The 27,710-nt window shown below is 46.3% G+C and overlaps 1 protein-coding gene across 1 annotated transcript; it reads left to right on the forward strand.

Annotated features, from left to right (window-relative positions):
• LOC135918127 (carbohydrate sulfotransferase 11-like) lies at nucleotides 1–27,710 on the forward strand. Its single transcript, XM_070527220.1, has 3 exons — nucleotides 1–30; nucleotides 15,457–16,076; nucleotides 27,414–27,710. Exons 1-3 carry the CDS (start codon nucleotides 10–12, stop codon nucleotides 27,667–27,669), a joined length of 897 nt encoding a protein of 298 aa, XP_070383321.1. The 5' UTR covers nucleotides 1–9; the 3' UTR covers nucleotides 27,670–27,710.

Raw genomic sequence — 27,710 nt, forward strand, 5'->3', positions numbered from 1 at the left:
GGAGCGTGTATGGGTGCGCACACCTTTAGCGTACGTGCGTATGTACTTGCATTGGCGTGAGTGAACGTGTTTGTGTCTCAGTATGTGAATATGCGTGCGCACGAGTAAGTGTATGCATGTGCGAGCATATGTTCCTTTGTCTGTGCATGCCGTTCCATGTGCGTGCGTGCGTACATTCTCGTGCGTGTATGCATGCATGGGCGTGTGCAAATGTGAATGCGGGCAGATATGTGTCGTATCTCTCTCTCTCTCTCTCTCTCTGTGTGTGTGTTTGTGTGTGTGTGTGAGCGAGCGAGCATTTCTACGCTTGCACCCACTCTCGTAAATGAATGGGATATGGAGTTTATTTAAACGCATATATAAATCTGTGTAAAAAGAACGAACGACACCGCATTGACAGCATTATCTCTTTCTGAACGCGAAGTCAGCGAGAAAAAAAAAACGTCTCAGCCTTCAATAATGGCGCCCCAGATTTCGTCACGATGGCACCATCACCATCGGCATGGCTCCGTGAGTAGCTGCCCACCTATTCACTATCGTTATCTCCCTTCCCTCGGCGGCAGCAGATTGTCTTGATACCAGCGTTGCGCTAAATCTGCACCATCATGGCATCATGCATCGTTTCTGTGACCAAGCAAGCTTTCGGCAGTACACTTTTCCTGCTACATTAACATTAAAACTAAACTGCTTGCCTTAAAAAAATGCAGCGTGAATAAAAATCGAAAGCAGACTGGCCACAACGAACATGCTCACAGAACCATACTGTAGATGACATTACAAAAGGCTAGGTGCGGTCAGGTTGACTTTACAGGTTTCAAGGAGTGACTGACGGTTTAGTTCATCTTCACCGAAAGAACAGCGCTTCAAGTGTGTGTTTCCTCATTTCTGTCCCGTCTTGAACCGCTGTTCTTCGTGACGTTACAGACGTTCTTTACAGCGTTTATTTGGAAAATTTTTATTTGCATAGCTCTTGCAGAAGCACGTTTATTCAAAATATCTTCGCTCGGCTACATATTTCCGAGGACGGGCTCCAAGCAACTCTATTTCTTTAACAATCTAAGATCAATTATTGAATATTTAATTAACGGAGTTTTGTTACTTGCGCACACAACTTCTCAACTTACTCCGCATATAGAAGTTATCAATCTGAACACCCGAATGATAAAATTATGTCACCATTATTTTTATTAGTTAATAGTTTTGTTTGGTGCAGTTAAAAGCAGCCGGAGTATTGATGGTGCAGCAGGCTTCTCATAAAGCAGCTATGCAAATCAAGGTTGGCACAAATGAAGTCCAGGAGATTAAACGTATGTGCCCAACCCTGCACTTCTGCCTTGAAAACCGATTCTCCTCATTACACAAGAAGCTCCTCAGCGCTACCGTACATCGCACAAGGTATGCGAGAAGATTGTGCAGCCTCCTGATTAGATTTCTGAACTTTAGTGACATCACACTCGGCTTCCTGGCATCTTCAGGAATAAAACAGGTGCCTGGGGAAAAGCATTTGATACATTTTCACTATACGGAGCAGAGCGGACATGTATGCTAGAACGAAAAGTACTGAAGTATTAGGATGAGGGTATTGCTGAATATGTTTTGTCTGTGTATTGTTAACATCTAAAGAAGAAAATACTGTGATTTTGTGACTATTAATGCTGACATACGTATAGTCACGTCACATATGAGCTCCGGCACAGCGCCCGTGGTGAAACTGGCCCCTGGACTGCAGGGCTACATTGAACCTCAAGAAATAGCTTTGTTAAATACCACTAATGGGAATATGTTTACCTCGGAAATTTTCCGTACGTCGGTACCGATGTGCAGTCTAGGGGACCCTTTTTACCGGAATCTCTATGTTTCAGCTAATGTTTAGAGCAACTGTACACATTTCTTTCCTTTTTTTGTGAGTTTTCTTTAATGTCGAACCCCTATTCCAAAGCTATTGGTTAGCTCAACACGCGCCTGCATGTATTTCTAATATCCAGAATGTTGCAACGAATTCAATAGCGAAAGGTCATTATCTAATCACATTGCCCACGTGAAGCGAATACTGACGCACATTCTCGATCAAATATGAGTGCCAGAGTTTGGATGCAATGCACGAGCATTCGAATCTGATAAAACGATGTCTTTATCCGTAGATGAGATTCAGAGGAAGCACTACTTTGCGCGCAGCCATCGTTGTGCTTTGAGTGGTATTTTTTTTTCAACGTAAGCTCGTCTTATAGTGAGTTAGATTCGCGACTCACTCTTTTGGAATGGCCTTGTTCTTCGCATCACTACAACGTGAGAGCATCAACGTGGAACATCTTCATTGAGTGAATACTGGGAAATGGACTAGTACTTTTGTTGCGTGCGTGTTTATATATTTGACGCAATAACTTATTATACGTAACTTACACTTTAATTTGAGAGGTTGTAAAAACAGCGCCCTTATTTTAACAGGAGATCTTTAGAATAAAAAAAAGCAAATGCTTATTAGTGAGCTTTCACCTCATGGCAACGAAGAAAATTTTCATAAAGATATCCTTATGACCATTAAAAGCCTATCCCGCTGACAACGTTTCGTGTGAGTTCTCCCTTTGCAAGCTGATACCGACCGACCTGAAGGTAGTTTGTATCGTACGCTCTTGACATATGTCCAACCACAGAACGAAGAGTTACTCCGAATGTTTCATTTCGGGAAAGTGTGTTTCCCTCCTGCCTTTCACTCCGGTTCGCAAACACGCAGAAGACGAAAGTGCTGCGCGAAGAGCGTCGTTAGTCCAATCCCACGAGCTACTGTAACTCACCTCGACTATATCGCTGTCATTCAGGCTTAAATGAGGAATGTAAATTCAAATTGACGCATCACGAATCCGAAAAAATCTGCCCGCTACCAGCACAGCTAGGTTTATTTCACTTCTTATTTCATCTTAGGAGAGATCAGGCAGGCCTCCGATAAAGGAAAGTGCAATATCATAGAGAAAACGATAGAGAACAGAGGAGGAAAGCATAACGAGAATAATCAACAAGGTACTTAGATATGAAGAATGGCGAAAGATACAAGCTGAACAGACTGATAAGAAATACGTACAGATTGGCAGTAGTGCTACCACCCAGCGCGTCATCAGAAAAAGTGCCGAAACTGCGAGTCTATAATACCTGGGAAGAATTAGCGGAGGCTCACAAGACAAACCAAATCGAAAGACTTAAGCTTACCACTGCCGGTAGAGCTCTCCTCACAAGCCTTCGATACCCTGTCGAAGAACACAACAGTCCATAACGTGTACCGTAGACCTTGAGAACAAATATATACGTAGCGCCCATACCAAGAAACATGCACCCAGAATACAACAAAAAGAGCAGACAAGCACAACAGCTACCAAACAAAGAAAGCAACAAGGCAGAAAGAAGGCAGAGATGAAGTACACGGACGCCGCTAGATACAAGGCAGGGAGGCAAGCTGCCTGCGTAACCAATAAGCAGAACGAAAGGATAGCAGCTGCATCGGCAGCTGCTAGGGACATCGAGGTAGCCGAGCAGGTCGCCATAGCAATGGTCATACGGACCTGTCAATGTGACGTACCGGCCATCGTCGTCACAGACTCGCAGGCAGCCTGTCGCCATTTTCGGGCAGTAAGAATTAGCAAGAATACATGTAGCATCATCAAGAACCAAAGATTCCTGAAACGTACACCCGTATAAGGACCAGGGATTGCATGATAAAACTAAATTTCGTCTCTGTCAGTTAAACTTGAAAAAAATACTGCAGTCCAAACTTGGCTTCAGGAACTTTCTAACACACTCATTAGTTTCCGTTTATGAATAGTAATTAGGAAGAAATTCTGTTTTTTCGGCGACCTTGTGGTCCGTATGCTTTTGCTGACGGGCGCACAGTGTCTGAACCCTGGCATACGAATCCTTGGTGGAAAATCAAGTCGCTCAGGCTGCCACCCGAGAACGTGTACGCAGGGCAACTCCACAAAGACATCATCTACTATCAGACGATTTCGAAATGATATAAATACTAGAACATTCTTGAACATTACAAGAACAGGAGAAAATATGCGCCACCAGACATCAAGCTTAACAAAGGAGACATCATACTGTGCCGACTTCGGATGGGCAATTACCTCCACGGTACTTTACTACACGCAATGAACGCCTCAACATTTACAAGAAACGGCTAATTGTGCAGTGACAGTGACAAGAACTTTATTAGAGTGTCCTGAGGAACTCGATTGGGGGGACCGAAGGCTCCCTGATCAAGTTGGTGGCTCCGCCCACGACGGGACAGGGAGGTGCTGACTCTCCGCGACGTCGCGGGCCCTCTGGGCGGCCGGTAGTTGGTTTGTGAAATCCGAGCTCTTCAGCAAGGCGTCCCACTTGGACTTGTTATGAAAGTCGGAGCCCGCGTTGTACGGGCACAGCCAGAGCATGTGGTCGAAGGAGCAGCACGCGTGACCGCATTTGGAGCACGATTGCGGGAAAATCGGGTCTATCCAACTCGGCGCTCTAGGGGTGAGGTAGGATCTCGTCTGTAAAAGCCTGAAAGTAACAGCCTGAGCCCTGTTCAGTTTCGGGCTGGAGGGAGGAAATTTTCTCCTGCTTTGTGTGTAATGGGATGTAATTTCATCAAAGGTCGTAAGATTATCTTTGAAGGGGCAATCCTGCGGGGGAGCCGGACCGTTATCTCGGGCGCGGTTCGTGAATTCACGCGCCAGGCAGTTGGCCCGCTCGTTAGGGTTGCAACCCGCTTGGTTAGTTACATCGTTCATGTGCGCCGGGAACCACGCTAATGTATGACCTCCAATGTGTTCTCGCCTAGTAATACGAAAGGATCTGTTGACGATGTCGGCTGCGTGTTTACAAACTAGAGCGGACGAGAAAGCCCTAACCGCCGTGCGCGAGTCGAAGAAAATGGTCGCCGGGCCTTATGCGGCTTGAAGAGCCAAGGCTATCGCGGTTTCCTCCGCCTCATTCGCGTGTTTAGCGTAAATTGATGCGGCGCCGATAAGTGTTCCGCGCGCGTCAGCGACCGTGATTGCAAATCTGTCTTCGCTGCCATATTTGGCGGCGTCGACGAAGAATGCGTCTGCCCCGCAAGGATCGATTCGTTGAAGGATGGTTCTAGACCGCACTCTTCTGCGACCTTCGCTATATATTGGGTGGATGTTCCTTGGCATGGGCTCAACCTTTATACCTTCACGGGCTAATTTAGACAGGGGGTGTCGGTCGAGCGGTGCCTGTATAGGGAGTTGACCAGCTTCATCGAGAATTTTGATTCCCGGCTTTGTTGACGAAAGCCTGGAGATCTGTGCAATAAACTGCGCATCAATTAATTCGTCTGTGGTATTGTGATTTCCGAGTTGAAGTAGTTTTACTCTGCTAGCGGATTGTGGGATACCGAGTATTCCTTTGATGCCGGACCTGATGGGCATGTCGAGTTTGTTCTTTTCAATTTTGCTCCATTTGAGGTACGGTGCCGTGTAAGTAATGTGACTCATGAAGAAAGCTTGGAAGACCCTGAGTAGGTTGTCCTCCTTGAGTCCCCCTTTTGTTTGCGATTCTAGTTATGAGTCTTAATATGTTTTTTGCCTGCGCACCCAGCTTGTTTAGAGCTTCTGCATTACAGCCTTTGGTGTTGATTAGAAGTCCTAAAATTTTGATGGAGTTCACCCTTGGAATGTGGTGCCCTGCGCGTGTTGTAATTTTGACTGGCAGCGTTTCCAGAGGCTCCAGGTTCCTAATGCCCTGCTTCGACTGTCTGTAGAGGAGGAGTTCGGATTTGGTCGGTGACAGCTTGAGACCCATGCTTGTAAGAAATTCTTTCGTTACATCTATGGCCGCCTGGCGAGATTGCTCTAGATCGGCCAGAGATCCCCCCGGGGACCAAACTGTAATATCGTCTGCATAGATTGCGTGGCCTATTTTTGGGAGTGCAACCAGCCTTTCCGAAAGTTTATGCATGGCGATATTAAATAGCAGCGGGGATAGGACCGAGCCCTGAGGGGTTCCGCAGTTGCCCAGTTCGTAAGGACCGCCCGAGATCGTGCCCAGTCGAAGGAACGCTTTCTTTTCCGATAGGAATGAGAGTGAAATTAAAGAATTTCCGCCCTAGGTTGAGATTGGAAATTTCGGTCAAGATGTGTTCATGAGCCACCCTATCAAAGGCCTTAGCGAGGTCGAGTGCAATGATACCTCGTACGTCGCGCGTCTCGTTATTGAATAGAGATGTTTTCAGGAGAAGCATTGCTTCCTGTGTGGAGAGTCCCTTTCTAAAACCTATTAGATTATGCCTAAATAGTTCGTGGTTTTCTACGTGTTCGACGATTCGATTGTGCACTGCATGTTCTGCCACTTTGCAAATGCACGATGTTAGAGAGATGGGACGCAGGTTCTTTATGTGCGGAGGTTTCCCCGGTTTGGGGATGAGCACCACCTTGGCGGTGCGCCATTCCGACGGGACCTGCCCCGAGCTCCACACCTCGTTTATCTCTGCCATTAGGATTTCGATGGCCTTGTCGTCCAGGTTCCCGAGGAGCTTGTTGGTGACCCCGTCTGGCCCCGGGGCCGATCTTCCATTTAGGTTGAAGAGTACGTCTCTGATTTCTGAAATCGTGAAAGGTTCGTCTAATTCTGGCCTGTGTAGCCCCGTGTACATCGCTCTCGCGCTTATGCCTTGCGAATCTCCTTCCTTGACGGGTAGGTAAGTTCGCGCCAGGTCGTCGACAATTACATCGTTTGTGAGGCCCGAGGTGACCTGTTTATGTATGACCCTATCGACGGCGAGATTTGGCGCATTTCGGGACTGTTTATCGTTTAAGAGGCTTTTAAGCAGATTCCACTTACTACCTCTTCTCATGCGACCGTCCGTTTCATTGCACGTTTCGTCCCACTGTTGCAGGGCCCGTTGCTTGGAATAACACTCTGTTTCCTTATTTAGTGAGGTTAGTTTTGCTCGCAGTCGGCGATTTAATTTCTGTATTTTCCACTTCTCTCTAAGAGCGTGTTTAGCCTCCAGGAGATGCGCTAACCGCGAGTCCATTTTGGGGGCCTCCAGTTCTGTGCTAATTTCTTTGGTCGCGTTTTTGACGGCCTGTTTAAGATTGGTAATTAGTTCTTTGTAGGATTCGCTTGAGGGGGCGGTTTCGGCTCGAATTTTCCGGAAAAGATCCCAATCGACGTATTCGTATTTGACCGGAGGTTTGGCTTTGACCCGCACCGCGATATCGAGAACGTAGTGGTGACTACCCGAGTCCTCTTGGAGATTATCCCACGTGCCCTCGATATTTCGGAAGAATGTGAGGTCGGGCGTTGTGTCTCGACTGACCGAATTACCCCTTCTCGTGGGAAACCTAGGATCTGTAACAAGCGTGAGGTTAAAATAGGCTGCACATCCGGCTAAGTTAGTGCCCTTCTTGCTGTTAAACCCGTATCCCCATTCTGTGTTCGGAGCGTTGAAGTACCCCGCAATTAAGAGGGGCGCGTCTCTGGCTGCCCTGATTGCGGAATGGAATAGTGCATTAAAGTCCCTGTTCTTATCTGCAGGCGAACTGTAGACGTTAAGAGTAAAGACATTCGCGTTGCTCGATCTACTGGGCACGAGCTCGATCAGTTGTGCCTCTAGTCCGTTACGATATTTTGGAACGGTGTGCAAATCACCAAACATTTTATACCACGTAGTCTGGGAATGAAAAAAGCCCGCGAACAACACCTATCGAAGCAGCAACAGAAGACCAATGGGGAGCACGGCTGACAAGCACAAAACATGAGACCAAATACGTCTGGTGAACAGGCCCAGGCTATTGGCACAGGGCCACGGCTACCTGAAATAGGGTGGCCTACCACCATCGGGCATCAACATCTTGGTCTCTGAAACAACGTTTATTCACACACTCTTGCTTACGGGGGTATGAGCCATTGCTTAAAGGGGTATGAGCCAATCACTGTCTTACGTGATGGACAAATTTCTCCTTGTGTAGGAATAGAAATTCTTATGGATTTAATAACTGGGGTAATACGAGTATATGCGTGCGCATGTATCGTTACGATGACCACCGATCAGAACGAAAAATGTGTTCGCACCTCTGCGTCGTGTTGTAAACAGCTTGGCTGGTCATCAAACTTCACAGAGTGGAATGGCTCATGAATTTTATTGCGTTGGAAAATAAATGGACCCTCCAGACGTAATTCTATCAGTCGCTGACGCAGTGAGGTTCGGTATAAATTCCAAAGGCGTTAAGATCGTCGCCGTACGCCGTATGCTGCAGGTGCGAGGGAAAGGTTTCGAGGGCGAGCCGACGAACGTGGCTGAATCTCGCGTACGCGACCGAGGAAGGCAGGCCGGAAGTGCGCCCTTTCTGCACGGGGGTAAGGCGAGGGGGGGAGGGGGGGTTCTTCGGTGGCGGCAGCTTATGATGCAGCCATAGGGGGCCGTATCTGCAAAGGAATCTGCGTCGTGGCTAAAGTGCGCGCCCGAGCGGGCCGCACCTTCAAGTCGTCTGCGATGTTTGCAAAGTGCGCGTAGTGACGGTAGCTTCCTATGCGCTGTGCTATCGACGCTTCGTTCGCGTTAAGCGAGAGATACACGAATGTCAATTCGAATGCTGCTGCTGCCACGATTTCTCATTCTAGCATTTTGGCAGCTCGTTTGCGCGCTCATCGAGCGAGATGTGTTCCTAATTACCTGTCAGCGCGTGGCACCTCGCTTGCTGATTTAGTTAAAACACATTGGCGGGCTAGCTGGTTTGAATGCGTGATGGAATGTTTAAGCGCGACCAAACGAGGACGTAGGAAGAAACACACACACAGAGACAGCGATGTCACTGTGTGTCGTTCTTTCTACTTGCTCCTTGAGTCGCGCTTACACGTTATACCATTGTAAATATAGTTAGTAAGCGAATGTTTTCAAGTGTTTAAGGTGGATAAAATTACAATCCTTCCATCGTATGGCTATCTGCTAATTTGCTGTCGCAATTGGTGATTCGCCTGCCGGGCCCTGGTGACGCCTCTGAGTGCACTACAATTTCAGAAATGGCCCTTTACGTTGAAGCTTGCCACCAGCTGGCTCGTTCGCTGACCAGCGAGGAACGGGGGCGCCAAAAAAGGCGTCATGACAGCCATCAGGCCATGTCCACCTTCCCTGCTGGTACCCCTGTTTGACCATGGGTACCGCCTAACAACGCTGGCCTTTCTTCTGAACTACTTGCGCTGTAGCATGGTCCATACCGTATCACCTACGTCAACTCACTTGTGAACTATATCGTAGTCGGGGTCGCGAAAGAGTGAATGAACCTTGGCATCCTCAAGCCATATTACGATCCCCTCATCGGGTCTGCACCCTGAGTCACCAGTGTTGCTCCGTTTCGTACCTGTGGTTAGTGTAATGAAGCAGACGGGCCTCATGGTTTCAATGACAGGTCGAAGACCACGACAACCGGTGCGGTGATTGCAAAAGAAGTCGTGCTGTGCGCTGGCGCTAGGCTGCTGCTAGACCAATAATTCTTCTTGTAATTAAATCTTGTTCCATATGTATGCTTTGTCCCACTCACAAAGTTCATATCGCCCCGCAGTCGCCGCTGGCAGCACACAGTGTACAGTGTGCGTAGGAGATTATTGTTTAGAGACAACACAAGCCCCAAAGGTGCAAACGTTTCCTTGAGGTCACGACACATGAAACGCCTAGGTGTACAATTTTGCTATGTCTGCACAAAATGGGCCTCCATACTGAAATAAATTGGCATTGCCCCTCATGCCACATGGAGCCCAGCAGCAGCCGCTAGAGAACGTTGGTGATGTGCACCGCTCGGTAGTTGACCACTACATACGAGCTTTATTCACAGTCTACTAACTACAATGACGACATTTATGACCTTCGTTCTGCCAATGCGCATTTCCGCTGCTGAGAGGGTGCAGACCGATAACATTACCGTTGCTCTCTTCTATTCAAGTATCTTTCAGAGCACAGCGCTTAGTCGCTCGTTCCTTCGTCAAGCGTCGGCGTTCCCGGCAACCGAGCGATCGAGCACAGAAAAAGATGAGAGCGAACGCGGTTCGCAGCGCAGCATGAAGAAAAGAAAAGTGGCGAGAGAAAAGAGGGCACGAGGAGGAAAGCTGAGAGGAGGGCACCGTGGAGCCATGAGGCGGAAAGCGAGGGAAGGCATGGAGAAAGCGTGAGAAGAAAAGTGTAGTGCGGCGATGGTGGCTACGATATGGCGCCAGAGTAGCGCGCAGCGACTGGGAGGTTTGTGGGCGGCGGCTTCTGTGAATCGCGCCCTCGCGTCGCCCACGCGCTTGGACACGTCATGGTTCTGGCGATCTTTACATTAGCGACGCAGTTGCGCCACACTTCGCTCCGTTTGCAACGTGGCGCACGAGACCGATTGCGCACGCCAGCCACTAGATCGCAAAATGAAAAGATGTATAGAGCTGCGCTCAACTATCGCATTAAGGAGTACCGTAATCATGAGTGAATATTTCTTGCGCTTTCCGCAATACAACTAACAATGCAGCACACGAGGGAAATAAATATGTAGCTTTCTATTCAACGTATGTGTGACGGTCAGATGTCAGTAGTTAATGTCTTGTCATAAACATCCCTGCTAAGTATGAATGAGCTAGCACACGGACCAACCAGTTAAAATAGTTTCAAGTTTCAAGTTTTATTGCTTCATTCATAGGTGGTACATATATGCAGTAGAAGTTATACAGAAAGAGGTCCCACAGTTATAAACTGCAGCGGGACCTCTTGTTCTTAGTTACATAATAATACATAAATAAAAAGGCGTCAGTTGCGGTTACAAACAAAGAATGAATTACACAATTTCTACAGTGTTAAAGTAATATAACCTATGGCAACACATCACAACAAAAAATAAATTACATCAATAAGCAACATAAACATGCTTCAAAGAAATAGATACAGTTTACAGGGTATTAATATAAGCTCTCAGTGAACGTTGGTATGATGATAATGTAGGTGAGGATTTCACGTGAGTAGGTAAATTATTCCACATTTTCACACTAGCAAAACCAACAGTTAGTTTGCCATAGTTGCTGCGCGATTTTGGAAGTAAAAGGTTATTTTGTAAAGAGAACCTGGTAGTGTTAGGATTAGCAAGACTATTCCTGCCAATGACATAATGTAATTGTGGGTTATGAAGAAGGCGGTAAATAACGATGCTGTGATTGTACCAGATAATTTTATTTATTGTCAGGATACGTAACTCAGTGAAGATGGGGGTAACATGAGCGTTATAAGGAGCTGAAGCGATGATACGGACAGCGTTATTTTGGATGTGCTGCAAGGGAGCTATATGACAGCGATATGTAAGACCCCAAGAACTGATGCAGTAATTTAAGTGGCTATAAATGAAGGCATAATACAGTGTCAGGAGAGTGTGCTTTTGAAAGTACTGTCTGGCCTTTAAAAGCACTCTGATTACATAGGCAGCTTTCTTTTTTATGAAGTTGACATGCAAATTAAATTTTAGAAAGGAGTCTAATTGAACACCTAAAAATGAGCACTCATTAGATGGAAATATTGGGTGAGAAGCTATGTACAGTGGTAGAAGGTTATGTCGAGGTTTACTGTGTGAACTAAAAACCACAAACTTTGTTTTCTGAGGGTTAATTAGCAATTTATTTTTTTTGCACCAACTACTGACATTATTTAGTTCATCATTTAAAAGCTCAGTTAGCGTAAAGATGTCGTTATGTGAGGCGTAAATAGTGGTGTCGTCCGCGTACAAAAGACATTCTGTAGAAGTTAGGCAGTTTGGGAAATCATTAATGAAGATTAGAAATAAGAGGGGACCGAGTATGGACCCCTGTGGAACGCCAGTGTTAATCATTTTTGTGTCAGACAGCACTCCTGAAATGCAAACCTGTTGCTGTCTGTCGTATAGATAGCTGCGCAGTAGTTCCAAAGATGGACCTGTTATGCCATATGCGCAGAGTTTAGTAAAGAGAATGTTGTGGTTAATGGAATCGAATGCTTTCGAGTAGTCAATAAATACAGATCCTACGAATCTGCCCCCATCAATTTCCGCTTTGATCTTGTCAGTGAGGGTGATTAAAGCTAGGTTAGTAGAATATCCAGCACGAAAACCAAACTGTCTTGGTGTTAATAATTGGAACTTATCCAAGTAATTAGATAGGCGCTGTACTAATAGTTTTTCTATTACTTTACTGAAGCACGGCAAGATGGATATGGGCCTGTAGTTTGCTAGTAAGGTGACGTCTCCTTTTTTGTGCACAGGAATTATTTTTGACTTTTTCAAGTCACTAGGAAAAATGGCAGTTTTAAAGATTAAATTGACAACGTGACTGCAAGCTTCACATATGCTGTCAACAATTTCTTTGATATAATACGAGCATATGGAATCTAAACCAGGACTGCAATTTTTAAGATTCATAATTGTTGCTCGAACTTCACTGGGTGTAGTTGGGAAGAGATAAAATGATTGTTGTGTCAAGCGTGGCATGTGAGTGTCATTACCCCCAGGGATATCAGGCACAGTACCAAAAAAGTTGCTGAATGCGCATGCAATATCTTCAGGGTTTGTAAGCGTGCAGTCTTTTTCTTGTATTTTCGTTATTCTATTCCTAGTAGTATTCTTATTCAGAAACGCATTAAGTATCTGCCATTGTTTCCGGGAATCGTTCCCGGTTTCATTTATTACATTTTCATAGTAAGTTTTCTTTGCTTGTTTTAGTAGATTTGTCAGTAAGGCGCAAAACTTCTTGTACCGAAACTTAAGAGATTGGTTAAATGGTTTTTTTTTGCATTTACGATACAGATTTTCTTTCCTGCGCATGCTCTTCAACAATCCTGGTGAAAGCCAAGGGTTTGATGGGGAGGCAAAATGTTTACGGCACTTAACTATTGTTGTTGCTGAGGATATACAAGTTTTAATTGTGCCAGATAACTCAGTATAAGAGGCTTCAGCGTCATTTAATGATGTTACGCGCGACCAATCTGAACTGTTAACTAGCTCTATGAAATGTTCTTTGTCAAACCTGGGTTTAGTGTACAGAGTTTCAATGGCGTGATTAAGACGTGGAAAACAGAGCACAATCGGAAAGTGGTCGGTTATGTTGCTTCGTACGATAAAAGCCTTAGGGGGATAAATCAGGTTTGTTAGTGCATGATCGATGAGAGTAGTCGAGTTAGACATGCACCTAGTGGGTAGTTGTAACGATGACTCGATACCGTATCCATGACAGATGCTAATGTATTCTCTGTTGTAAGCGCAGTTCTCATCCAGAAGATTGATGTTTATGTCTCCCATGATAACCATGTTCTTGTTTTCATTCGAGACAGTGTGAAAAATTTTATCTAGAGCGCAGCAAAACGTGTTTATATTAGAGCTGGGTGATCGGTAGATGCAGCCAAATACAGTGCTTTTTTCACCGGTACTGAAACATGAATTATTGATTTCGATCCATACTGCTTCGCAATCGGGCATACTAAGATTTAAATCTAGCCGGCGTTTATACTCTATATCTTGTGAAATAAAGATTGCGGAACCGCCGTGATGGGATGACACGCGATGACAATATTCCGGAGTGTATGATGGAAATGAAAACAAATTCTTATCGCTATCGCTTAACCATGTCTCTGTTACACAAACCAGTGAAAACGAAATATTGATCGATGATAACAGCAGGTGAAACTCGTCATAGTGTTTTTTTAGACTTCTTGCATTGAAATGGATAGCTGAGCAGCTGGGATTTGACAACAACGATGCCAGTTCGTTTGATTCAACGTAAGCCATGTTGGAAAAAGTGAGGTGCTATTACGCATGGTTAGTGAAAATCGCGAGATCTGCCTCGTTTCGAATTCGAAAAACCCTGCTGTCTGTGTTCTTCCGTGCCTTGATTAGGCAGTCATCAGTCCATAGGAACTGCCAGCGATTTTCTTTTTTCAAGGATAGAGCTTTCGAAAATATCTTTTTGTTTTCTTGTGTCAGATGGTCGTTGACGTAAATCGGCTTAGACTCAGTTCCATGAAAGCCTATGTCGCGAGTCTGTAGACGCGCCTTCCGCGCCTTGCTTACGAACTCTGCTTTCTTTGCCCTCGAGGTGAACCTTGCAATTAAATTTTTCGTGCTTGAGACAGATGGCACTCGATGGGCAATTTCGATGTCGTCTCTCGATACCGGGCAGTCAATTTTACTTCCAACAGCCTGAAGAATCGCCACACAGTCTTCGCCTTGAGTGCAGGGTACACCCTTTAGTTCAACATTATTTTTGCGTGAGTATTGCTCTAGCTCACTTACTTTCTGTTCCAAGGCTGCGTTTCTAGTTGTAAGTGCCAAGTTCGTAATCTTCAGTTTCTCGTTCTCAGACTTCAGTTCCTCAACAGTTTCATTTAAGTAAGCCAGGCTCCCCTGAAATTCCTCCAAGTCTTTCTTGAAGTTACCAACAAACGTTTCTGGTTCAGTGGCCATCTTCAATTTAACGCTCGCCAGAACTTGTTGAGCCACCGTAGCCAGTTTTCCCTGCAGAACGCTTTCTAGCGCATCAAGGCGCTTCGCGAGTTCAGCATTTGAGGGCATGACGGATACAAAGCACCGAGACAAAAACTGTAACAGTGGCAGCAGTTGCGATATGCAAAAGTTAGAGAAAAATGGTGTTTGCCAATTTCAAATAAGCAGCTCGTTTTGTTCACTTTTCAGCATTACTGCTATCACACACAAATGAAAATACTTGCCTCGTAGAATTTGTAAGAAACAATCCGCTTGCAGTATCTCAACGAGTATTCTATATAATTATGTGGACGTGTGCAGATATTTAATAAAAAGAAGTCCAGCGATGACTGGATGTGTTAGTCCTAATTCACTCGCAGCTTGTAAACTACAGCGTAGTCTTCCTGAAAAGTTTCCGAATAATCAGGATTAAACTGTTGTGCTCTCGAACACTATATTCGGGCATACTTAAGAAACCTTGCGCTTCTCACCGCAAGAGAAAAAGCCGCTATGTGTTTCTCAGTTTCGCAGACATTGAATTAATAAAGTTTTTGCACTTTTAACACGATGGGGGTGCAAGACATGCCTAATCACTAGTCCAGTCTCCATTCTCTGGCCTATACGCTACGTCGCAATGCAATCAGACGGCATGAAACAGATAAAAATTTAATAAAATGCGAAGCACAGAAATAATGTAACCTCGTGAAACAAATACTTTGTACGTATCGTAGATGAAGGAACAAACGAAAGCCACCGGCATTGGTTTTCTTCTGTGAGAAAAGCTACAAAATAAATTTGAGAAGGAAGGTTACAAGAAATGGTTACTTGCTCTCGCGAGTACTAGCAACATGTAACATGAGCGCAGTGATAATTGCCTTAAATGTATTACCATGTTATTTGACGCAGGCCAGGTTTGGTCCATAAAGAAAATAAAAAAAACAGTCATCAAATATTTTATGCAAATATCATTGTCAGTTATTGTTGATCTAATATAACGCAGGTGGAGGGCAACATTGACTCCGCGGAAGCTGTAAGCAGCAAAGGGGACGACATGGCTGCTCGTGTGGCGAGGCTGGACAGCGTCTGCAAGAAATACGCCGAAAGTTTCGAAGACGACACCCACGACAACAGGACAAACTCAGATCACTCGAATTGCACCGTTGCAGTCTGTTGTCTTCACCTGATGACGAAGCACAATTTTTCGTTTTGTACCGTGCCGAAAGCAGCATCCACGAGCCTCAGAACGCTATACTTGCAAGTGGAGTATGGAAAGAATCCCGTGGACAATCCCGAAGCCACCTTCGTCGACTTCGAGCACAGGACGCGCGCAGTGTTTCCAAGCGCATATTGGCGAGATCGGCTCGGGTCTTCGTACACGAAGCTGGTCATCGTGCGGCACCCGTTCGAAAGGCTCGTCTCCGCCTATGTTCACCGAGTGCGCACGACTATGCCGTCCACAGAAGGAGCGACAAGAATGTACCGGCGAGGTTTCGTAGGCCACGGTCCTAACGGCACATTCACCTTCAGAGAATTCGTGGAGAACATACTGCAGGATCCAGTAAGTGACTGGGACGTGCACTGGGCACCATACACGACTCGGTGCAGGCCGTGTAGTGTGCGGTAAGAACTGAAGCTTCGAAACATCTATTATCTTTCCCGTGCATACGATAACTTGAACATTCTTTCTGTTTTCCATTCCTCTGCAAGCTTCTTTGTCAACGCCATGGGTGGTATATAAGATGATTATTTAAATGACGCAAATATGGGTCGCATGCTCATTCTTTATTCAAATGAAAACGAAAGAAACAGATGCAGTCATGCTAAAATGGCGACCGCCACTTGTTTTGACATAACAGTAACGATAGAATGAAAAATGTGCAGGTAATGAGAAAGGAAACAACTCGGCAAGAAATCTACAGCACACAGTCTCATATGCACACGAACTCATGCAGGTGTCCCAGTTAAATTTCGCCAGAGGTTAAAAGTACACCTCTGAAAAGACCGGGCTTCAGGACACTAATAAAGTTTTGTGAATGAATGAATAAAAGTACATGTTGCTTACTATTTCATGTACTCAGTCACATAAATTTTCGTATTCCACTTATTTACAGTATTCATCATCTTCATCAGCCTTTTTTAATGATTGATTGATTGAAAACTTTATTATTCCACCAAGCTGGAGTGCCGCCTCTTAACCTACACGTAGGTGGGCGGGGGGGGATGAAGCAGTCCCCGCGCGTTGAGGACGGTGAGTCTTCACGGCCTCTATGGCCAGGCGGATTGCTCGACGCTGGTCGTCTTCAGCTTCGCTCTGGAGCAAGGCTTCCCAGGCTTCTCTACAGTCAATGTTTTCTTTGGCCCCTGGGGAGCCAGCACACCCCCATATTTTATGGTCTAGCGTACTTTTTTGCTTACAAATTTTGCAGAAGGCGTCGTTATAGTCACTCGTCTTTGTTAAGTAGAGCCAATGTGGTGCTATATAATTGTTTCCCTTGAGGCGTCGCCAAATGCGAGCGTCCTCCAGAGAGAGAGAGACCGATGCGGGGGCGGAAAGATTCTGCTGTTGGCTTTGTAATGATCGACAATTTCTCTGTCCGTGATGATGCTATTTTTTATCCCTGGAACTGGCTGCTCTAGAGTTGCCCGGTGCTAGAGTGCTCGGGTGAGCTCGTGAGCGGCTTCCTTGCCTGGGACTACTTCATGGGCCGGTACCCAAATAAAAGTTATGTCCCTCCTGGGAGGATTTTTGAGTAGAATGTGGAGGGCGTCTTCTGTGATTCTCCCTTTGTTAAAATTTCGTATAGCTAATTTGTTATCGCATAATATTATTCCCGCTTTTGTACCCGCACAAGCGAGCGCTACTGCAACCTCCTCGGCTGTACAGGCGTCCCTCGTGAACGTGGAGCACGCTATCTTAACGCACCCGTTGCCATCAACCACCGTCGAGACCGCAGCCCCGTTTCTGCCGCAAGCGGCGCCCACGTACGCTTCATTTTTATGTCCACTGCAGGACGAAGGCCTCTCGCTGCGATCTCTTATTACCCCTGTCTTGCGCCAACCGATTCCAGCTAGCACCTGTGAATCTCTTAATTTCATCACCCCACCTATATTCTGCCTTCCTCGACTGCGCTTCCTTTCCCTTGGCACCAATTCTGTAGCCCTATTGGTCCACCGGTTGTCTAGCCTACGCATTACATGACCTGCCCAGCTCCATTTCTTTCTGTTAATGTCTATTAGAATAGCAGCTATTCCTGCTTGCGTCTGATCCACACCGCTCTCTTTCTGTCTCTTCCCGTTACGCCTAACAATCTTCGTTCCATTGCTCTTTGCGGTCTCCTTAGCTTGTTCTCGAGCTTCTTTGTCAGCCTTTAAGTTTCTGCCCCATATGTCAGCACCGGTAGAATGCATTGATGTACACCTTTCTTTTCAATGATAAAGGTAAGCTTCCAGTCAGGAGCTGGCAATGTCTGCCGAATGCACTCCAAGCCGTTTTCATTTTCCTTCTCACTATCAGGGTTCCCTGTAATTTACAACCTAGGTAAACGTACTCCTTCACAGAACCAAGAGGCTGAGTGGCGATCCTGAACCCTTGTTCCCTGACCCGGCTATCTTTGTCTTCTACATATTATTATTCAACCCTGCTCTTATAGTCTCTCTGTTAAGGTCCTCAATAATTTGTTCTAATTTGTTCCCAGTGTCGCTGAACAGGACAATGTCATCTGCAAATTGAAGGTTGCTGAGATATTCGCCATTGATCCCCTCTCCTAGGCCTTCCCCGTTTCATAGCTTGAATACTTCTTCCAAGCACGCAGTGAATAGGATTGGAGAGATTGCGTCTCCTTGTCTGACCCCTTTTTTATAGACATCTTCCTACTTTGATTGTGGATAATTGCATAATTAATCAAGATTACCTGCCCAACTTCTGCAGCAACAAAGTTAGGCAAGAAATTTGAATTAGCAAGTTGTAGAGCGGTTTCCAAATCGTCCGATGAAACAGTTCATAACATTCTATTATTTTTCCGCTTACTTCCGATTCCTGCGTAGTACAAGAAAAAAAATACTAAGCGACATGCCCGCTTGGGTGCCGTCATTGAAGTGATACCAAACGCTCCGCGTAAAACTGCAAATAGCATTTAGCCAAGTGTGCTGCGACGAGGACAGGGCAGCGACACAGGCGTTCGCTGTGCGATTGACATCAGCAACCATTATAGATTGCGCTGGGATAACGGATGCCCTGTCACCTTTTGAGGGGCATCACACCCGGCTAAATGCTGTGCTTGTTTGTACGTGCAACGTTTGGGAGCACTACAAGCACAGCGCGCAAGCGGGCATATCACACGGCATTATATCGTGTTTCGCGCGCATCTTCAGTAAGCGGAAAAAACCTAATAGGTAAAAAGCTAGAAACTGTTGAATCGGACATTTTACAAATCGCTCTACTACCTTGTAATTTCAATGTTTGCGTATCTTCGTGGCTTCTGAAGTTGGTGAATTAAACTTGAGTCATAATTGAATAAAAAGAATGGCAAAAAATTGTGCGTCTTACTACGTACAATAGTCAGCAACATGCATTTTGAAGTAGTGTCGTAGAGCACAAAGGCATATTTTACCTTTGGCTCAAGTGAGCTGGGACACCCTGTAGATATAAAATGCAACGGCAAGTCACACCATAATGAGTTCGTACTCATGTGTGTGCAGTCCCAAACAGACACACGAGGTTCTGATGAAGTCTGCGATGAGCAGGTTACCATATAAGCCGATAGGTAAACAAGAATACATGCTCAATAAATAATACACGACCATAGATTTTACAGTTCAATGTAAGCTGCGACACAAAATACAACAGAGTATGATGCATAATATGAACTCGTACACAAATACAAATAATCGAAGAAAGTTGTGATTTCATTGTGACTACTATTCAGTGCAGCGCCTAGTACTCGTCAAGGATCCTTGTGGCTTCGAAAATATGTTCCAGTGTCTTTACTGCTTCGCGCTATGTCTTTGGTGGCGAGTACTCAGCAGATTTATGAGTAAGAATGGTGGGTGAGGATGAATGGAGGGTAGTTCGTGTTGTAGCTTCCGCTTATGTGTCGCGTGCCTGGGGCTTTCGTGGAGCAGATGGGGAACATGCTACTCGTGCTTGTTACAGAAGCAATCCGTGAATGAACCCTGTTTTATGCAATACAGAAAATTCTTTTTCATGCTGTTCCAAGGCGCGCGCGGTGAATTATTGTCTTGCTACTTTTCGAAAGCTCTACATCGAGCTCATCTGGGTCTCATGGGGCTTAAGTGCTCCACTAAAAAGTCGGAGTTGTTGATCTTCAAATCTAAGAAGCTAGGTCGTAGGCCGAGGGGTTGGGTACCGGAAGTTAAGCCTTGCATTAGAATTCATACTAGGGAAGGGTCGGTGATACCCAAAGTTGAAGCAATCAGGGTCCTGGGTTTTGTACTTGAAGCGAACGGATCGAACATTAGAACCATTCAGCGTATTACCAAGAAAACGGAGGAGGCCATAAGACTTATAAGAAGGATCTCTAATAGGCATAGGGGTTTAGGAGAAGAAGGTGCGATGCACTTAGTTCACGCATTTATTATGTGTCATTTTTCGTATGTGGCAGCATTGCTAAATTGGAATAGGGGGGAGAAAAATAAATTGGAAGCATGAATCAGAAAAGCCATCAAGGCTGCGCTTGGTCTGCCTATGACTACTTCAAACGATATGTTGTTACGCCTGGGTTCGCATAATACTTCAGATGAAATCGCTGAGGCTCAACGTACCGCACAGAGGGAGCGGTTGCTAGGTACACCAGCGGGTAGGTATATTTTATAGTCAATTGAAGAATCGGTGGCTGTGTCGCACGATAGGGCGCCGCTACACGAGTTGAACGTGAACCTTAGGGCAAATATCATGGTTCGTCCATTTCTGCGGAATGTGCACCCCGTGCACAATGTAGGGAGGCGGGTCGCGAGAGCTGGGGCTTTGTTGCGAGAGGCAAAGGATCAGGAGGAGGAGACTGCCTTTGTTGACGCCGCATGGATTATTGGTAAAAATGCTTATTCGGTGGTGGTAGTAGATGGCAAAGGGAGGGTTAGGAATGCTGCTTCCATTTATACCAATGATCCGGGGGTTGCTGAACAGGTGGCTATTGCTCTAGCACTACTTGATTCAAGAAGAGTTTTGGTGTTTAGCGACTCGCGATCTGCGATTACAGCCTTCTCGAGAGGCCTTGTTGCGGAACCGGCTAACAGACTGCTGCAGGGTAGGGATATCACTTCGCATACCGTTAGTTGGTTCCCGGCGCACATGGGGACAGTGGAGGGAGCCCCGCGTAACCTCAACGAGGTGGCGCACAGGGAGGCAGGAGGATTAGTGTGCCGTGTACTCCCTGAAGGGGCTGGATCTCCCGCTCCTGAGTACAGGGACCAACTGTTAACCTACAGCGAAATCACCAAGCACTATTACTTAGGGCGCAGGGCATTCCCGCTGCCACATCCTAAATTAAATAGGCCGGAGGCGGTTACATTAAGGCTTCTGCAGACACGAACGTACCCTAACCCAGTCATCATGAATAAAATTAATCCGGACTGTGGGGTTTCAGTCTATTGTTGTAAGTGTGGGGGTTTGCTCGATTTAGAGCACATGCTTTGGCGCTGCTTGGCGTTGGCCGGTGATGGTTTTCGAGGTGAACAGTGGTGGCATCGGATGCTACACAGTGAAGTGCTGGCGGACCAACTCAGGGCTGTCCAGAGGGCCCGTGTGACGGCAGAGGGGCTCGGCCTCTCTGTACCGACGTGGGAGCGGCCCATATCAGTACCAGACTGATCCCTCAGGACCTAAATAAAGTTATTCATACCATACCATTCCGTACATCGAGCTTCTGTTTTTAAGGGGGTCCCCTTCGTAAATGAAGGAAGAACAGGAAGAAAAGGAAGAGCAAGGAGGAAGGAAGGAAGGAAAAGGAAGAAAAAGGAAGAACGGTATGAAAGCCTACAAGAACACTTTCGTCCCCCAATGGTGAAAAACAAGTGAAAATGTCTTAAACATGTAATAAAACAGCTGCCTGCTTGTAATAACTAATAGTCACACTTTTACAGGTGCAGCCAAGGATAACAACGCTATAGTGGGCCATCCTCTAAAGTGCTTGCTATTGGGTGATTACCTCCAGCGCTTGTCCTCCGGAAAAGCCACTCGTTCTCAGAGTCCGTGCCCTGCTATGACGGTGGGCTCAAATGCTGTTGACTAATAGCCACTTACAAGTGGTAGAGGATGCTTCGGCCTACGACGTCAATCCTCGAACTTCGATCCCGTAGCCTACGCTCAACCATGCCTAAAGACGCATCCTAGCAAACACCCCCTACTCCATTATAGTTACCGCGTGCTCAGTCAGTCATGTGCTTGGTGTGCCTTGAGCAAACGTGCCATATTAAGCGGCACGGACGACACCGATGTGAAAGACAGACTGACGACATATGAGATGGTAAGCTTCCGAAACAAATGGGACGACGTCCCCAAACCTGAGCAACGTGCTCTTCTATAGTGCGGGTGTAGCCAATCTCTGGTACAAAAACCATGAGTGATTTTCCGGGGTCCTCATTGAAAACCTCTTTAGCGGCTATGTTTGGCCACCATGCTATGCGCAAGGTGCATGCAGAATCGCGTTTGCGAGAACATGCACAGAAACCGGGTGAATCATTTACCAGCTACATTGAAGATGTCTTGAACTTAGTTACGAGAGTCAACGTGATGATGTCGGAGTCAGACAAAATCAGACGCGTCATGAAAGTAATAGAGGGCGATGCTTTCAACACTCCTTGCACAGAACTCTCAATCCGCGACTGGCATCATCACTCTATGCCAAAGCTACGAGGAGCTATGGAGGCAGCGCTCGTTGAAATGCCGCCCTTCATGGCGCGACGAACACATTGCTGGCTTAGATACCATCTCCGACCAGTCAGCGCTGCCTATCAGCACTATCTTCATTTGCAATCCGTTTCTATACCTTGTGATGCTGCACCGAGCGGAATGTCATAGCAGTGTAGAAGCGATCGCAGACGTCCAAGTTATGGACGTTCCCGATGACAATTACTGTTCCAGTTACAGTGCGCTCAGTGTTGTTCCTACGTATGACCTATCACTCAAGGAGATGCGTTCGGTCCCTCTATTGCCGATGACCTCACACTGGTCCAGCAGTCTCAGCTTTTGTGCCTCTTAAAAGAATTTCGTTCTAAATCCGAACTGCTGCTGTATAGACCAGTCAGAAAGGGGCGCCCACCTAAATGCTACACCCCCCTGGAAAAGCAAAAGATCCAATTAACGGCATCAAATGGCCTACCCATCCCGATAGTAGAGAAAATCCGGGTACTAGGAATGATGATAGAGCATAAGGGTGGCAATGGCGAAGCACTTCGCAAGATAACGGCCAGCACGATGCAGCTCATTCGACGCATCACCAACAAACACGCGGGCATGCGCGAAGGCAGCGTCATCCGACTCATACAAGCCTTCGTCATTTCTCAGATAAGGTACACGGCAGCGTTTCACAACTGGACGGTTGCGGAAAAAAACAAGCTCAACGCGCTCATACGCAAGGGGTACAAATGTGCGTTGGGACTTGCGCCTGGAGTTAGCACCACCAAGCTCTTAGAACTGGGCCTACACGATACGCTCGAAGTACTCGTGGAGGCGCAACAAGTGTCCCAACTTGAACGCCTATCCAAGACCCGCCCGGGCAGACACGTGCTTGAAAATCTCGGCATCACATACCACTCGCAACACGGCGTCAAAGTAGACATTCCAAGACCCATACGCGAGCAACTATACGTACCCACATTTCCTCGCAACATGCACCCCCAACACCACACGGGGAGGCGTAAAGCCAGGGCACAACAAATGAACAAAAGTTACTCTAAGGACAAGGAGGCGGTCTTCACCGACGCAGCCCGCTATCGAGACAGGAAGAGTTTCGTGGCAGCAGTTACTAGCCACCGAGGCAACCACCTGACGAGCGTCACCGTGAACACGGCACATGCCGAAGCGGCAGAGGAAGCAGCCATAGCACTGGCCCTCACAAAAACCAAAGCTACATACGTGATCTGTGACTCGCAAATGGCAATTCGCAATTTTGCAAATGGGCGCATCTCGCAAGAGGCGTATCAGATACTCCAGCGACATCCCATACACCAGGGAGAGGCCGACGTTGATAACCGAAGGCATTTGCTATGGATCCCGGCACACACTGGAATGAGCACTCCCAACGAAGCGGCTCACGGCGTTGCTCGAGGCCTGATTCATCGAGCAGCATCGGAGGAAGAGCCCCCGCGGGGTACTGCAAACGTCTGGGCATGGGAGGATCGTATGACCACTTTTCAGGACATCACGGCACACTACCAATTACAAAGACACATATACCCATTCCCTCACGCTAGGTTAGACAGGACGCAAGCAGTACACTTCAGACAATTACAAACAGACTCTTACAGAAACCCCAGACTCATGCACGCCATGTATCCAGACATATACACTACAAACAGATCTACATCGTGTGGCGAGGTTGCCACACTAAATCACATGTTATGGGAGTGTCGGGACCTAACAAACAAGTCGGGCAGTGCCGACCCCTCCGTCTCTTCCACCGCCAGCCTCCAGTCACGCTGGATGACCGCACTGCTCATCTCTGACCTGACAGCACAAATCTGGGCCGTCCAGCGAGCCGAGGAAGCCGCTTCGAGACAAGGTCTCGGAACCGCGTCCGCGGCGGGTGCCCAGACCCACTAAAAGACGCCGGACTCAAATCTTGCTGATTTGAAATAAAAGTTTACGCTCTCTCTCTTTCGATGTAGGGCAATATTCCCTGGGCTGGACGTAAACAGCTACTCATCGCATCGAAACAGGCTCACATCTGTCATTGTGGCAACATGCGTATCATTTATCTCCTACAGAACGTCGTCTAAATAACGAAGCTGACGACATGCTTCGCCGTGAGGTGATAAGACCTTCCAACAGTACGTGGGCAGCCCTTATCACCCTCGTTACGAAGCAAGATGGTTCTTTTCGGTCTTCTAGTGCCTGAACAAGATCACTGGCAAGGATGTCCACCCATTCCCGCGTATGGATGACGTGATTGACAGTCTAGAAGGCGCTGAATTTTTATCATCTCTGGATTTGCACTCACGGTTGCCAATTACCAATGGCAGAGGCCGATCGGCCAAAGATAGCTTTTGTTACACTGAACGGCTTATAAGAATTTGGCGCATTGCCTTTTCGACTTAGATATGCCCGCGGAATGCTTGAGCGCATGGTGGACACGGTTCTACAAACCTTGCAGGGACACAGGTGCCTATGATATCTTGACGACGTAGTTTCTTGCTCCTGACTTCACCATACACTTTTAACGACTGCGGTGTGTTTTGATGTGTTTAATAAAGGCTGGCCTGCAACTAAACCAAGAGAAGTGCGGATTTGCAGCTGGGCAGGTGAAAATTCTAGGTTACGTCTTATCCACGCATCGAACTCTTCCTGATCCCGTCAACCTTCAGGCCCTCGCCGAATTCCCTAAGCCAACGGCCGTGAAAGAAATGCGCAGTTGGATAGGTCTCTGCTCTTACTTCAGACGTTTCAGTCGCAATTTCTCCCCCAACATATCGCCCCTGACGAAGCAGCTTAGAGGAAACAGGCCCCTCACTTCGTGGTCGTTCGAGTGCGACGAGGCCATTCTGTAACCTTTGCCTTGCTCTACTCGGCCATTGCATGGTCGGGTAGAGCAATGGGCATGGGCAGGACATGTAATGAGGAGGGAAGATAACCAATGGTCATTAAGGCTTACGGACTGGATTACAAGGGAAGGAAAGCGTAGCAGGGGGCGGCAGAAAGTTAGGTGGGCTGATGAGATTAAGAAGTTTGCAGGGACAACAAGGCCACAATTAGTACATGACCGACGTGGTTGGAGGAGTATGGGAGAGGCCTTTGCCCTGTCGTGGGAGTAACCAGGCTGCTGCTGCTGCTGCTGCTGATGATGATGATGAATGCAGGCGCGTCTTGCGCTGAGCGATAACGTTTAACATTTGTTAGCCGCTGAACTGTGGTCGCCGGAGAAAGACAAGCAAGCACGCGTGACAATAAAGTGCAACGCCCATGGAGTATCAGTAGACTCCACTACTGCCATCAGGTCGCGTCATTGCCCTTGGCATTTTTCGAGCGCAGCAGGATCAACCACAGAAAGGAACAAGCGCACAGTCAAATGACGGGCGAGATAACAGCCTTTATTGTCATGTCAGCAGCGAGTCTACATAGAAAACACTCGTGTGACTAGTGAGTTACCATACAGACAGTGAACGCTTCATACATTATAACAGCCGCGCCATATAACGCGGACGAATAGCACACATTCTTCATAGTTCATCATCTCAGTCACTTTACAGAAATATGAAACATACGCGATGCACAGTCCCTACCGGAACGGTTTTCTTTCGCAAATTGTTTGCTTATCCTGTAAAATTGCGCTGCTCACTGCTCATATGTTTTATGTTGGCACCTTGTGTCATCCTTCAAACTTAATGGAACTGTATGATCTGCATTTTAAGCAGTTGTTGTAGGTAATGTACTGTGATGCTGTCTTTTGTATCTGGTTAGTTTTGCAATTGCATTAATGGCATGTATTTATATACATTTTTCAAATGGTATATATCTGCGTAGTATCTAAAAGGATAGTCCGCTTGGTCAATTTATTCTGCCTAATGTATTCATGTTTCGTCTTCCTTTTGCCCCTTTCTGCCTTAAACGCCAACAGGAATAGCAGTATGTTTCAAGTAATAACATGAATATTATCCTACGAAATTGGCACCTCCGCTCCACTGAGACGAAGACGACACCGGCGTTCAATTTGGCTTCTTCGAAAAACGCGTACAACGAAATAAAGGCGATACGCCGTGTTTACGAATTAAGAAACGCAAAGCGGGCACATGCTTCCATATACAAACACACCACATAAAAATAAATCTACTGGTCATGATAGCTCAAAAACGGATGCAGAACAATGTGAGGAAAAGTCGAACCAATAAAACTATGCCTGCTGAATAAAAAAAAGCAGATCAACACCAGAAAACCCAAATGAGAGCTGTCATGATCTTGGTTGAGACGGAAAAGGGCTTATCTCCTCTTAGCGCATTGCTTTTGCCCAGGACAATAAAACAGTACCGTAATATTTGACCCCCAAGCAATAGGTACCACTTTCGGAAATCTAAACCTCCTAGTGCATGATCTTTTTATTGAGCTACAATTATTATGTGTGAATTCTTTGTTTTCTACGGCGGTTTTATTACTATGGAATGTCGTATTGGTAACGCTACTACAAAGAAGGCAGCGCTGTGTAAGCTCTATTTCCCATGCTGCCCAGTTTGTTGACAAAAAGCACACGCCAATGTAGTCGTTAACTATAACAACGTGAAAAACAAGGAGGGAGTTAGTGATTTGTTGAAGACTTCAACTGAAGAGAAAATCTGCGTTCGACATTCTGCGTTCGAGATCAAGCACAACAGCAGTGTGCTCTGATTATTGGTATGCTGCTTAAGCTTTGCGTAATAATATAGCTCTAATTAGGATGATCTATCATACTTAGTATTCGTTGTAAACAACGCTACTATTTCCGACTGTGGATTTTTAATGAAATAAGCTTTGAATTGCAAAAAAATGGTGCATTGAATGAGAACATCAATTTATTCTCAAATTAAAGTTTTCAGAAAATCATGAACGTTAGCGTTCGCTTGCACGCATGTGACGGATTTTAAGCTTATTGGCCGTTATCGCACCAGTTTGAATAAATTCAAGGTCCCCTTCATTGTTTTGGCGAGTTCACATTTATCTATTAATTAGCAGCACTTTATGTAAAATTTTTCTCCTGAATCAAGCCATGTGTACTACGTACAAATAAGCCATGTAATCATTTGTTATCATTTCAGGTACAACATGATTGTCAAAGTAGAGACCCTGGACAAAGACATGGAGCATGTGTTACCACATATCGGATTGACAGGATGGAAATTTCCCATCAGGAACGTGCACAGCCCAACACAAGAACGTGCGGCTCAGGAGTCTTTCAGGCGTCACTTTTCTGAGCTATCGAGGCAGCAGGTGCTGCAGCTGTACGCCATATATGTGTATGACTTCGAACTTTTTGGCTATAGACTGCAGGGTTACTCCAGCCCCGTCATGTAAATGAGGTTGCCCCGAGTAATGCAATAAAACCTTGGAAAGGA

The sequence above is a fragment of the Dermacentor albipictus genome, chromosome 10 (assembly GCF_038994185.2).
Source record: "Dermacentor albipictus isolate Rhodes 1998 colony chromosome 10, USDA_Dalb.pri_finalv2, whole genome shotgun sequence".
Classification (NCBI taxonomy): Eukaryota; Metazoa; Arthropoda; class Arachnida; order Ixodida; family Ixodidae; genus Dermacentor; species Dermacentor albipictus.

What these genes read in the sequence shown, in the direction of transcription:
- LOC135918127 (XM_070527220.1), top strand. Translation starts at nt 10, where the DNA reads ATGGGTGCGCACACCTTTAGC. An exon ending in TGGGTGCGCACACCTTTAGC is followed by an intron (nt 31 to 15,456) that starts GTACGTGCGTAT and finishes AATATAACGCAG; the next exon opens with GTGGAGGGCAACATTGACTC. An exon ending in TGCAGGCCGTGTAGTGTGCG is followed by an intron (nt 16,077 to 27,413) that starts GTAAGAACTGAA and finishes TTATCATTTCAG; the next exon opens with GTACAACATGATTGTCAAAG.